This window comes from Amblyomma mixtum, chromosome 2, assembly GCF_055824585.1.
Source record: "Amblyomma mixtum isolate Tamu chromosome 2, ASM5582458v1, whole genome shotgun sequence".
NCBI classification, from domain to species: Eukaryota; Metazoa; Arthropoda; class Arachnida; order Ixodida; family Ixodidae; genus Amblyomma; species Amblyomma mixtum.
In genome coordinates, this window is record NC_143013.1 from 289,331,868 (window position 1) to 289,344,880 (window position 13,013).

A 13,013-nucleotide genomic window follows, 5' to 3' on the forward strand; every position below is an offset into this window, starting at 1 on the left:
CCTACAGCAACAACAATAAGAGACTTATTTTCGCGGAGCAAAGTTACGTTGCGGCCTTCTTGAAAGAGAGATTTTTTTTTCACTGCATCCAGTTCTTAGCTGCCGAACCGAAACACGGGGGAAATAGGATTCCACGAGTGTCTCAGGTTCCCAAGAGGGCGATGGCGTCGATCGAGGACTTTTGCAAAAATTATAGCATTCAGCTCAAGCGCTGCCCTCTTGTAAACAAACTGAAATATTTACATGCATTGTGGCGATGGAGTTTTGTGGAGTAGCCGCGAAAGAACTTAAGCAAGGTGTGTTGTTGCGCTAGTTGGTTGACTGCTTCTTGTAACAGATGCTGAGCGCTATACTTAAGATATGGTAATAAAGAGACAGGCCAAGGGCAACAACGCATGCGCAAAACAAACAAGGCAAAAACAAAATGAAAAGTGTGCGGTCAGGAAGCAGGATCGCTAAAGCGCTTTCCTAAAGACCGCGATGTGTTTACCGCACAGCAGTGCAGGTGTGTAGCTAACACGTTGCATCATTTTTTTTATATGATGGACTCCAAAGAGCTCGCGCGCAACAACATTCTGGCTTCTGCCTGAAATTCTAATTTCTTCGAATCTGGCCATGTAGTGTCTTTACATTCCTGAATGCGCAAACGCAGGTACCAAGTGCCTTTGTTTTTGATCAACTTTTTATGCTCTCGTGCGCGGTTACTGACGCATATTCCCGTCTGCCTTATATAAACTTTGCCACAGGTGAAAGGGATCTCATAGAGTACGCCCACCTCGAATTGTCCAGCCGTCTTTCGAGTGAGCGCCCGTTTTGACTGTCTACTTGTTCACGTGCTTGTCTTATATATTACGCTCAACCTTTGTTCCAAGAAGTGGTGAGAGAAGAACGATTTAGAGCAGCGACGTTGCCAGATAACATTTGAACGTTTACTTACATGTGTTAGATTTTTGATATTAAAGCTTCGGCCACATATAACTAAGTAAAACGTTCCCCTATAGACATTGTCGACACATTCTTTAATAATGGACCATTCTTCTGCAGCGGTCTTTGTTAATAATACCGAAATTGTTGGCCAGTTGAGCACGTCAGGGTGTAGCGAAGCTGGTGGCTTCATGCTTGAATACAAAAATAGACAGGTGACAAAGAAGGAAGGAGAAGAGATGGTTTTGTATTCAGAGATGTGGAGTGGTAATCACATATATAACGAACATCTCGAGCATCAGCGTCTTCAACGCTGGCACTTCTGTCCACCTCATAAAAAATTACACACCTCAGGTGCCGTGTTTTGGCAGCAGCTACAGACCAACACCTTCCTAAACCTCCATAGACTACATCTCATACACATGTTCCTGCTGCCAGGACCGCCCTACACTGTTGCACATTTCGTGGGGATGTGGAGCCAAACTAAACAATCAACAGACGCAGAATACGACTCTCGAGCAGTGGGAGGCGCTGGTGACCAGCAATAACCTGGGGTACCAACGGACCCTTATACAACTGGTCCGCAGGGCAGCTCAAGCCAGTTGAGCCCCCCCCCCCTCCATAAGTTCAAGCAACTACTTTTTTGGCTAATCAAGTTTCCCGCCTCAACCTTTTCCTTCTCAAATATGCACCAGCTAGCTCAACTTTTAGTTTTACTGTGGCTTTTTGCATAACATTCGATTGCGCTGCAAAGCTAACATACCAGCGTATGCACGGAATAATGTCCCTTTAAACTAGATATCCAGAACCTGCCACGGATTTGACTGTCTGCACTAATGTTGGAAGGTGCATACAGGCCTTTAAGAAGGGTGTGCACGTTGGGAGAGTTGCGCGTGGTATAATTTTCATATGAGCAGGAGAGAGAGAAGGAGAGAGACTTTAATGAATACAGGGGAGGCCTGCCTCGTTGTTTGCCTAACACGTTACTACAGGAAATTAGCAAGTGTCTTTACAAAGCTAACCTTATTTAACCTCAGGGCGCCAAATCTATATTTGGATTGGAAAACGTTTATTGTCAGCACTGAGCCATAGTGGGGATTATACTAGGTGGCTTCGAGCCCATGGCTCTTGGCGGCCTCGTGAGCCCACTCAGTGGCCCGGACTTGCGTCAACGGGTCTGAGCTGGCCAGTATAGCCTCCCACCGCTCTAAGTATTAGCAGATGTACTGTGCACTGCGTGAAATCAGTCCAGCGTATACGCAAAAAGCAGCGCTAAAATATAGCGACAGTCGCTTAAGAAAATCATCTCGCTATATTAAAGGAAAAAAAAAAAGGTTACAGTGAATACACGAAGTGCCCCACTATTTTTGTAATCCGGAGAGTTACCAACCTGCATACTGAGCTTTTCACTTGCACCAAACACGAGATAAACTGCATTTGAGAAGAGCAAATAAAAGCAAAATAAGAGCAATGAGAGCAGTGCTTATTAGCTGATGGGCTAGGCTCTTAAGTTCTCGTACGCGAGCAAGTTGAACTTCTAATGAGTTTTAAAAAACCTCCACTTGTTTTTCAAACCCAGACTGAACCAACAAAAAAAAGCGGAAGATCTGAAGGTCAAGTATGCAGTGATGAAAGGAGTAACGAAAAAAAGACATGATATTGAAAAGGGCTGGCTCAGACCTGAAGCTGACTCTACTTTGCCTGCATCTTCGTGTTATAACTTATTGATCATGTTCGCTTTTCCGCAGGTAACCGCCATAACCTCCTGGCTTCTTTTAAGGCGGAAGCCTTTAATGTCTCATCGTTGTAAGCAGCAGTTGTCGACAGAAAATGTCACGCTTTTCAATTGGTGGAAACGGTCGTGACGTCACAGTGCGCGAATTTCAAACGGGGCCAATTGTACTTTGGCTACTAACCATGCAACCAATTGAAGGGATCGTATAGTGATGCTCCAAGTAAGTGGGACTGAGCTTAGTTAATTGCTTAATTACCCAATTAGCCTAATTAGCTTTACTAGTCAGGCCATATAAATAAATAAAACCGATTAAGAAATTGGTCGAGCTCAGGAATCGAACCCCGGTCTTCGGCGTGAGAGACCAGCATGCTATCAACTCCGCCACGCCAGCTCGACGGTTTGGAATGAAGAAAGGCGCGTCTAGTGGATACGGTGTCTTCACTCACTCTCATCCTCCTCCATTCCCTTCCGGCGAGGTTTAGGTGTCCACCGACAAATGAGAGACAGATGCATTTCCTTTCCTCAAAAACCAATTTACCGACGACCGAGGCGTAGAACCGAATGGGCGATGGCGTTCTATGGACTCCTTGGCAGCGTTGCAAGACGCTGTCGCGTTCCACTCTTAGGGGCGAAGCTTATCATCTTAACCACACATCAGTGACCACACTTTAGGTCAAAAAGTGCCCCCCTGAATTTTGTGAGACAGTTACTGCGTAATTTCCTTTCCTCAAATACAATTTTCATTTTCTTCATTACGGCTCCTCTTTATCTATCTTCTTTCACTCCCACTCCTCCCTTCCTCTACGGTGCTGTTCAGGTGTCCACCGAGATGACAGAGAATTACTGCGCCATTTCCTTTCCTCAAAAAGCGCTGCGTTCAAAGGGCAAGGCATCGCGCCGAACGGGTGGTGGCGTTCCGTGGACTCTGGCAGCGCTACAACGCGCTGTCGCGTTCCACTCCTAAAGGCGAAGCTTAAGCGTCATTAATTAGCAGTTAATTAGTATTCAGCCATTAATCAGTAATTAACCATTAATTAGCGATTTGTCATCACTTAGTAATTAGTACTCAAATATATGTGACGCCACCAGTGCCACAGAAACAGCGAAGGTGGTGCGGAAAACGCTTCCGCCTCTACCCACTTTAGACAGTCAAAGTGCCCCCTGAATTTTTTTGTGCCCTGCATTGCGTTCCAGCGCTCCGAATAAACACTGCAGCTAATCTCTGCTTTCCTTGACTGCTTTGCTTACAGCGCTTGGTTTATGGTTATGATCAAAATGAGCCGGGTGCCGCCGTTTTATGCCTTTCCAAGTAAAAAGTAATTAGCGTAAGTTTACCAGGATTAATTCTAGTTTTTACGTTATTTCTTCACTCTCGTCGATGGAATTTTTCCTGCTTTTTGTTACTCTACGCCTTTAAAATCTCTAGACACAATTTTGATGGCATTTACAACTTGTTGAGACGCCGAAAGTAAAAATATATGCGTAAAAGGGTGGTGTTGAAAGTGTCAGCACGAAAAGCGTTCGTCGTCTAAAGGGTGACTGTTCTCAGCTGAAGCCTTCTTGTTAACAAGGAGCTGCTGTTCCAAGTCTGAATTTTTAATTTTTTGGGTGGGGAGGATAGTCTGGAACGTGATCGCCTTACATGAAGTATAGGCTCAGCTTGTTTGCGTACGCCACCTTTGTAGGAGCAAGTGGAGCTTCGCGTGCAAGAATCTGTGCTAATGAGGAACTCTTAGCCGTCATTCTCCTGTTCATGTGATGACTGCTTTATGATGTTTTAAAGCTTTAGTGAGACAAAGCTTTCGTAAAGTTCACAGCTTTCTTTGTGCCCTTTATTGTCTCTAGCTTATTTTTCTCACTTAGGTGCTTCCGTAAAGCATGGCCGGTTTACGTACAGCAGTGACATTGCAACTGTCGCTGTAGTTGGCGCTCATAGGGCTCATGGAATGTCATGCCGAGGCAGCAGCGGCACCTGGCGTGGTTCAGGCCTTCACCAAAAGCGAGAAGTTGTGGCGGCATTTTTTTTTTTTGGTTGGGGGGGAGGGGGCGATGCTTTTCGGCTTTTCTTCCGGACTTATAACGCGTTAGAGGCACCACTGCATTTCCGATCACCTCGATACACTGCATAATGCACAGTACAATGCGTGCATAGACAGATCGCGATATCCATTAGCAGTACTGTACAAGGACGACCACCTAAATAATGTTCGATGGATACTACTGGTTATTTAAGGCCGCCGCGGTGGCTCAGTGATTATGGTGCTCGGCTGCTGGCCCGAAAGACGCGTGTTAGATCCCGGCCGCGGCGGTGGAGTTTCTTTGGAGGAGAAATTCTAGAGGCCCGTGTACTGTGCGATGTCAGTGCACGTTAAAGAACCCCAGGTGGTCGAAATTTCCGGAGCCCTCCACTACGGCGTGCCACATAGCCTGAGTCGCTTTGGGCAAACCCATTTAAGAAGCTCCTGCATTACTTTGAGAGGCAGCTACCAGAATTCTCACAACGTGTCCCCCCAATCTGCACTGGGGAAAACTGTAGATCACTAAAGTTATCTGGGTGAATGCTGTTGCTATTTACGCTACATTTTTGAAGCACAATCCGGCAGGTGTTATACGCCGTTCAGTTAGCGCAAAACTGGGGTGAAATAACTTCAAGAAATATTTTCTGATTTTTTCATGAATCTGAATGTGAAAGTTTTATCAAAAATATCTTCCACTTGTCTTCTAGCCAGCTTGCGAAGTTCTGCGCGAAAACTGTATGGAATATCTTCCATAATTGAAGGAAAAGATGTCTTACAGCCGGCATGAAAGATAGGTTTCATGGACATCGTGGAAGAGCTTACGACTCCGACATCAAGCAGAAGTGCTGCACATATGTCTAGCCCGGTCGTTTTCTAGGCCGCGTATAAAAATCGGTTTTCAACGCGTTCTCAAGCTCAAAGCCCTGAAAATCTTTAATATATACCATCTAGTCGTCCAGAAAGAAATGCCTCGAAGGAGGACCACCAGAAACAATGACAACTTTTCCAGCCAGATACATTTTAGGCATTACTAGATTTAAAGGCAACATCTAGCTATATTTTTTTTTCAAATCAATCCAGGGTTTATCGGTTCAAGAATTATTACGACAAGTAAACTATAAAGGTGAGGGTACCAAAGTCAAACGACTTTACCAGGACCATTGATAGAGCATTACACCATAAAGAAATAATAACAGCAAAATTACCGGATTGGTTGCAGCACATGCAGCAATATATGAGCAATAACACGCTGAAACGCAAACAAGCTTCATAATGACACTTGTAGTAAAATTATGCAGAAATAAAAGAACGGATGCACTGGGCACTCCTGTCAGTTTTAGTCGGGCTTTGAAGTGGTAACATCGATAATGAAAGCGTAGCCTAGCCTCTGAAAGCTTGGATAGGTGCGGAGGTTGCAATGTGGGGGCTGTTCGAAGTGCATTGGGAATCCCCACAGCTCTGCTAGCCTTCACAAGTGGTCTTCATGAGCCATTTTCGCACGTGGCTTCCAGTCACATGGATGACTCCAGCAAAAAACAATTCACTTTCATAAATTTTCGAGCTCCTTGTGTGTATAATAACGGCGCGGCTAGCTGGAGGATCACTTAGCCGGTACTAATTTATAGTCGTACACCTGGTATTAAAGCTACTTGACCTTGTTAAGTAGTTCTTACCGGAATGACTTGATAAGCCAGTCGCTACGAGAGTAAAAGAAAGAGAGAGAGCACTTTATTTCGCAGCTATAAAAACAAAAATGAATATCTGTTTTGTTCCACCGATGAGGTCGATGTCGTCAAAGCTGTTCTTGCTGACGAGAGCACATTTGCCTTGTACCATATGCAGGTGAGGAGAAAAAAAGTAAATCCCAAAAGACTACCTTAGTTGTTACAGCCTTAGCGCCAGGACAAATATTTCTACAGTGGCGAAAACTTTGACGAAGAAAAAAGAAGAAAATTTTGACGTTTAGGTTATTTTAAGTTGCAGAGCTTTAACTTCTTTTAAACATGTACGGTGTTTTCCGTATCGCAATGGCCGACAGCCCTTCTTGTGTAAACTGTGCCTGTGAAGAGACAATCACTCATCTCTTGTGTGAGTGCCCTTTCTTCGTTAACGAAAGACGTAAGCTGCGTTGTGCTCTGGATCGCCTTGATCCTCCCCATTTCACACAGGCCAAGATCCTCGGTTCGTAGCCACAACAGTCGACTACCATCAATGCTTACAAGGCACTGTTTTGTTTTTCACGAGAGACTGCCTTGATTGACAGATTGTGACTGTGTTTCCCGTTCCTTCTATCTTCACTTTTTGGTCCCCTCATTCCCTTCCCCAGTGTAGGGTAGACAACCGGAATCCTTTCTGGTTAAGATTCCTGCCTTTCCCCTCTCACTGTACCTATCTATCTAAAGGTGTTCTCTAGTTATGTGTTCCATAGTGGGCGCATTACTCGGGCACACGACAGAACTCAAGCTGAATGGACGTATTGTTGGCTTGAACAAACAAAAGTAGACCTTTGCCGGGCTGGGACGGCCGCTCAATCCATTCTGTATGTGCATCACGCAAAAAGCCACGTGCAGCACTTGGTGATGACGACGGTCACGCCGCGACGCAGGAAATGGCCACTGCTCGCTTAACCCCCCAAGAACTGCGAGCTTCGCCGAGAGCCTTTCGTGTGCCGACTGCGCCAACAAAGCGCGTATCAAGAGCCTTAACGACCATCACGGGCTACCACTGCTCGGCCCCGGTATACGGTCATTTCAACGCAATGAACGGCTTCTCATGAGGCAGCGCTGCACCAATGCATGCGGTCTTGGTAGAGCGGCGTCGTGTTTGTAGGTGCAGATCGTGCCTTGCATTATTACCGCCCTAAAGCCATCGCTTTGAGCTAGCGTGCGATACGACGCATTCTGCACCCTGTGCCGAACTCGCTTAGGGCGATTTGCCGTGATTCTTTGGCGAGTTCTGGCGCCTTTGTTTTGCCGGCTTTCCCGTCGTAATGGCCCTGACCTTGCCACACGTGCTACATCACCTATGTAGAGCTTGCTTTCGTTGCCTTGTTATTAGCGCTTCGAGGAAACATCACAACGTAGCGCTGGAAAGAATAGCGTCTCGACCACGTGAATGCGTGCCCCTAGCGAATGCCTATTCGTTGCCGTATCGTGCAAAGAGTTTTGGAGGGCAGCATCTCTTAACCTTAGCGTCATGTAAGAAAATTGTGACATGCAGAAAAGGACCACTGCTGCCATGTGAAACGGTTCCCCGGGTGCTTGTCGTTTTCCTTTGATAGCAACGTTCATCAGTACGGGCGCCGTGCAGATTGTCGAGTGCTCTTCTGATGATGACTTTTTTCTTTTTATGGCGCAAGGGAGTCTGTGGCCAAAGAGCGCCATGGCACATGGTATTTTATTGTTTTTACTCAAGGTGGGGTCAAAGACCCATTTCCCAAGCAATTAACCCTAAAGAAGCTGAGCACCAGACCAGGGGAAAGCCTGCACCCATTGTATCACCGGTAGGTACGTGGCGGCGCTGAGGTTCGAACACCGCACCTCCTCCATACGAGGCGGATGCTCAACGACTAGGCCACCGCTGCGGTTGCGTCGAGTGTTCTTGGAAATCATATCAATTGGATTGAAATAGAATGTAATTGAATATAAAACGTTCAGAGTCGCTACGTATGACTATACATCAATGTGCGAAACTCCGTTATTACAATTTGGCACAGTTTTGTCACAATGCCGCCTCTAGTACTTTGAACTAGCGTTTCACCCGACGCCTCACCCATCTTGACCTGCTCATATCGAGCAGGTTGTGTCAAAACGTAGGAAGAGGCGAACGTTCGAATTAACACGGCAGTGCTGACAACGCGATTGCGCGACCGTGGGGCCGGCTGAAAACATTCCTGCAAAGAATATTGCACCTGCTGGCACTTCTTCGCGTTCCAGCGGTAAATTGCAAGATGTGCCCGTTGTGACTGCTTTCAACACCAAAGGTACCTGTAAGGCCGCTCAATATCGTCCGCAGTGGTCGAATCAGAATGTGTGCTTTTGTTCAGGCAATCAAAACGAAAAACTCTTCAGCAATACGATCACAGAAAGCATCGTACGGGTTTTTCGCCTTCTCTCGGTTGCGGAAACGCCAGGAGCTTTCACTCTATTGTTTTCTCTCTCTCTCTCTGTCTATATATATATATATATATATATATATATATATATATATATATATATATATATATATATATATATATATATATATATATATATATATAGAGAGAGAGAGAGAGAGAGAGAGAGAGAAAGGTAGACATGGGCGTTGACCTTATGTGAAACGAAAACGAAATTAAATGGCAATTCACTGAAAAAGGCACCACCTCTACGCCTCGTGAAAAGCCTCACTACACCGGTGACCTCACCTAGGCGGGCCAATATAGGCAAAAGCAGTTTGCGTTGTTGCGATCGACACGTCCGCTGAATCGACCTGTTGGCTCGTCGTCGTGTATTGCACTGCAAAGCCAGAACCTTAGGGCATATATCGCTGTGCAAACACAGACATGCCGGACACAGGGCACATGTGTATGGAAGATATGCAAAATGCCATGAAAGTAAAAGAAAGAAAGAAAGGAAAGGAACAAACTAGACAACTCGAAAACGATTCCGCCAACAAAGACAGATGACAACATCGACCGGCTACGGTCTTATGACATGAAAGCAGGACACGTGGCAATACCAGAAAGGGTAACTGTGGTGGCGCAAGGGGCTCGTGCGTATGCAAGACGAGGTTAGGCGGGCATTGATAGCCCGTGTTGCACTCGAATTTCTTCGCTAAGAGGTCATTGCCCTATATTGCAACTGACCCCACAGAAATTAAACATAAATACCACTCATCACTGACAAGCAGCCTATCATTGGTCGATTGCTACTTTAGTCATCCAATAATAAAGCTCCCTTTATTTTATTATCGAGCTCTTTACTGAATTCCGCGCATAAAATGCACATGTGAGTCTGCATACACATTCAAAATTTCTTCTAGTTTAGTTGTCACGCTTCCTGGGGTGTCGTTAGCGCTATACAAGACGAGCAACTAAGGCGCTGCAACTCAATACGCAACTCCACGTGCCTCTTTGCACAGATAATGCTTGCCCAACGCACAGAGTGCCGTTCTGGGGTGCCGATATCCGACTCGTTCATTGCTCCATGTATAGCTGAGTCGAGCTTGGCCAGCCAGAGTTTAGCGTGACGCTCTGCTAGTCGTGAGAGAACTCACGACACGCGCTTGTCAAACGGAGTACATGGTCAACGGAGCGAGAGACGGTGAAACTGCTTCAAGCGGCAAAAAGAGGAACGAGATAACCAGTCTTGCGTTATGATAGTAGGGTTGCCAACCGTTCCGACTTTTGGTCCAAATTCCCGAACCTTGTCGGGCGAGTCAGATATTGCAAAATCGGGCCTACCCGCACCAATGCGCGCCAATGTCACACGCTACAAACACCCTGAGTAGAAGCATGCATCTACCTACAGCCGTAAAACTTCGCTGGCGCCATTCGTTATGAGCAATTCTATGGACTACTCATGGAAACTACAGCCGTTATCACAACACGTTACGGTTCTTCACAATGCATAAGAATTTAACTTTATGACCTATGGCTTAACGGTGGGGGAAATGTCAGTACTTCTTTATGACACTGTAAGTGGATGAAAGGAACGCTTTGTTCTTGTCGCCGTTTTGATATTTTTTTTCGTGTGCTGTAGACGCATTTTTTGCTCACGGTAACTGTCGTTCTCTAGCGACTCATAGCTAAGTCAGCGAGTCGTATTTTTGTTGTCTACCACCGTTGTAAAATGTGACGTGGGGATAAAAAAGGAAAACCGGAGAAGATAGGATTACTTCTAGTTCTAGTTTTGAAAAAAAAAAAATAAATGTGCGATTACTACGAACCTCACCTCCAGGCTCTTCGCCCACCTCTTTTTGAGGTAGCATGAAATACCCAAGTTTAGCCGACGTTGTTCGATATAGTTTTATCGGATATTTCTTTGTCCACTGCCCCCTTTTGTCACTAAAATATTGATGGTTAAAATAATGAATAAAGGTTAAGATAACTAATAGAGGTACTCACAACTAGGCTGAACGAAGCTCCTAAGGAGAAGCTGAAGAGTCTGTCAAATTCGAAAACCTCGAGCTGCCGGACGAAGGACCTAACAATCTAGCAGAATATATTTTTTCATCTATTTCATTCTTAGGAGCGGCGTCCTGTTGCTTCGCCCTCGGCAGTGCTCAAGGAGGCGAGCCGAGAGTGAAAACCGGCTAAGTGACGTAAGCGTTGACGTCAGCACAAAGTGTCTTCAGAGTGCGGTATGAAGACGCGAAGAAAAATAAACATACAGGAAAACTCAATCACAGGTTGGCTAAGCATAATAACTTCCGGCGTGTTATGCGTAGAGCTCCTGTGTGTATAGTTTGCGGAAAGGTGAATACCAAAAGGTTTTTGTTTTGAATCAAGCAGCAGTCGGCCGTCAGGCGACAATCAAATCCATATCTGGTTTTCTTGCCATTGCTCATCGCTATGCTTTGAGTTCACCTCAGCAGAAATTTTCGCTCGTGAGTCAAGCAAAGAAGAGTAAGTGGAGAGCAAGAGAGAAAAAAAAATAAAACAATCAGACAAAACATATGTTTTACGGATCGCATCTTTCGTCATCCCGAGGCTCAGTAAGCGCTCAAAGGAAGTAGTGGTCATCTCGCTGAAAGGAAGAACACTTCCCTTGCCTTCAGTGAATGTATTAGAGTAGAGTATGAGCAATGCTATCACGCGTGGGAGTTTTGTATCAGGTCTAACGCAAAGAGAAGGACGAACATATCGCGTGCGGGGTAAGCGGTTTCTCAAAATCCTCGAGTGGCTCCTGACGCCACGGAGTTTTACGAGTCCACAATCGACAAAACCGACAGTTCACTTAAAATGACAATCATTCGAACGAGTTTAACCGACTGAGTTACCTTAAAATAAATAAAGCCGGGAAACTATGCTGGTCTAGCTTGACGCCGTGGAAGGAAAGATGGTCGCAAAGAGGAAAAGCCTACGAATCGAGGACTCTCAGAGGCTCCAAATAAAATTGGTCGAACCGAAAGAAAACGTCACCGTCGCCGCCTGCACTCAAAAAGTCGTAATTTCCTTTTCAGCACCCGGGAAGGAAGTTCTTTCAAGGGCGTCAAAGGGCCACTGCGTTTCTGGACGACGAAATGCGCAGCTGAGCCTGCTTCTGAGGTCGCCCCACTTCTCAAGCGCGCATCAGTAGTACTGATTGTTTTTCCTTTATTTTTCCGCACTACTTCAGTGAAGTTATCGTAATAGCGTGACGCTCAAGGCATGCACACAGCTCGGCGCGTTTTATCGCGCGCTGTAACGAATTCCGGTGACCCTGTCGTTTCCTTCTTAGCATTCAGAGCCATCAACCCGTATAAAGGCGCAGACTCAGTCCCGCCATTCGAGCCGTAACTACTGCGGAGGAAGGCGACGCCGTAAGGCGAAACGTTAAGGAAGCGGTTTATTGCATTGCATGGAGGCTCTGCTTGCGCAACCTTCATGGCTGGCTGGTAAAGGTCTTCGCTTCTTTTTTCTCCGTGCTGGGACGTGGACATGACGCTCGGAGCGCAGATTGCGGGAATCCAACGTCAAGGTCATTTCAGAGTGTCCCTGGCGTCCTCTGTCGTCCAGCGAAGGCAATGGTTTCATGTTGTCTTGATTTTCAAAAACGTTCTAGAATGAACTAAGCCTAAAGAAGGGCTATTTTAAACTTTACGCTCTTGGCACTTCTTGGCGGAGATCGACAAAGAGCATACCGACTAGAGTTAAGTCCGTGTGCAACATGATACCCCATTGGTGTAGAACTTGATACCAGCATGACATTGTAGAACGCGTGACGTACGTGGCACATTGAGAAGAATTTTGGGATTTAATATAGAGCGTTTGCAGTGGTTTTGCATCTCATTTCAGTTCCAATTCCGAATTGTTTAGTTGGCACACAAAGATGGAGGGCTCAGCGAAGTATGTTGCTTAGAATACATTTTTTGTAATATTTTGACTATATGATATCTAGCAACATAGCATAGTGGGCGAGTTGGTATTGCATCTTTAAGGAACGAAACAGCGCAACTAAAACGAAGGACCAAGAAAAAGAGAGAGACACGAACACGCGCTGTTCGTGTGTTCGTGTGTTCGTGTTCGCGTGTTCGTGTCTCTCTTTTTCTTGGTCCTTCGTTTTAGTTGCGCTGTTTCGTTCCTTTATAATATCCAGGCAATAAAAGCACGAGAAAACAGCATTATTTTGGTATTATTGCTGTTAGTTCGTAGAATA

General features: G+C 45.7%; 1 protein-coding gene across 1 annotated transcript in view; it reads right to left on the bottom strand.

Moving 5' to 3' along the window:
* LOC149364404 (uncharacterized) overlaps positions 1-8,452 on the bottom strand; it is a 40,327-nt gene extending 31,875 nt beyond the window's left edge. The window contains exon 1 of the mRNA XM_089568685.1: positions 8,449-8,452. Within this exon, the coding sequence (XP_089424811.1) occupies positions 8,449-8,452 (4 nt within the window). The remainder of the gene's footprint in view (positions 1-8,448) is intronic.
* Between the last annotated feature and the right edge of the window lie 4,561 nt (positions 8,453-13,013).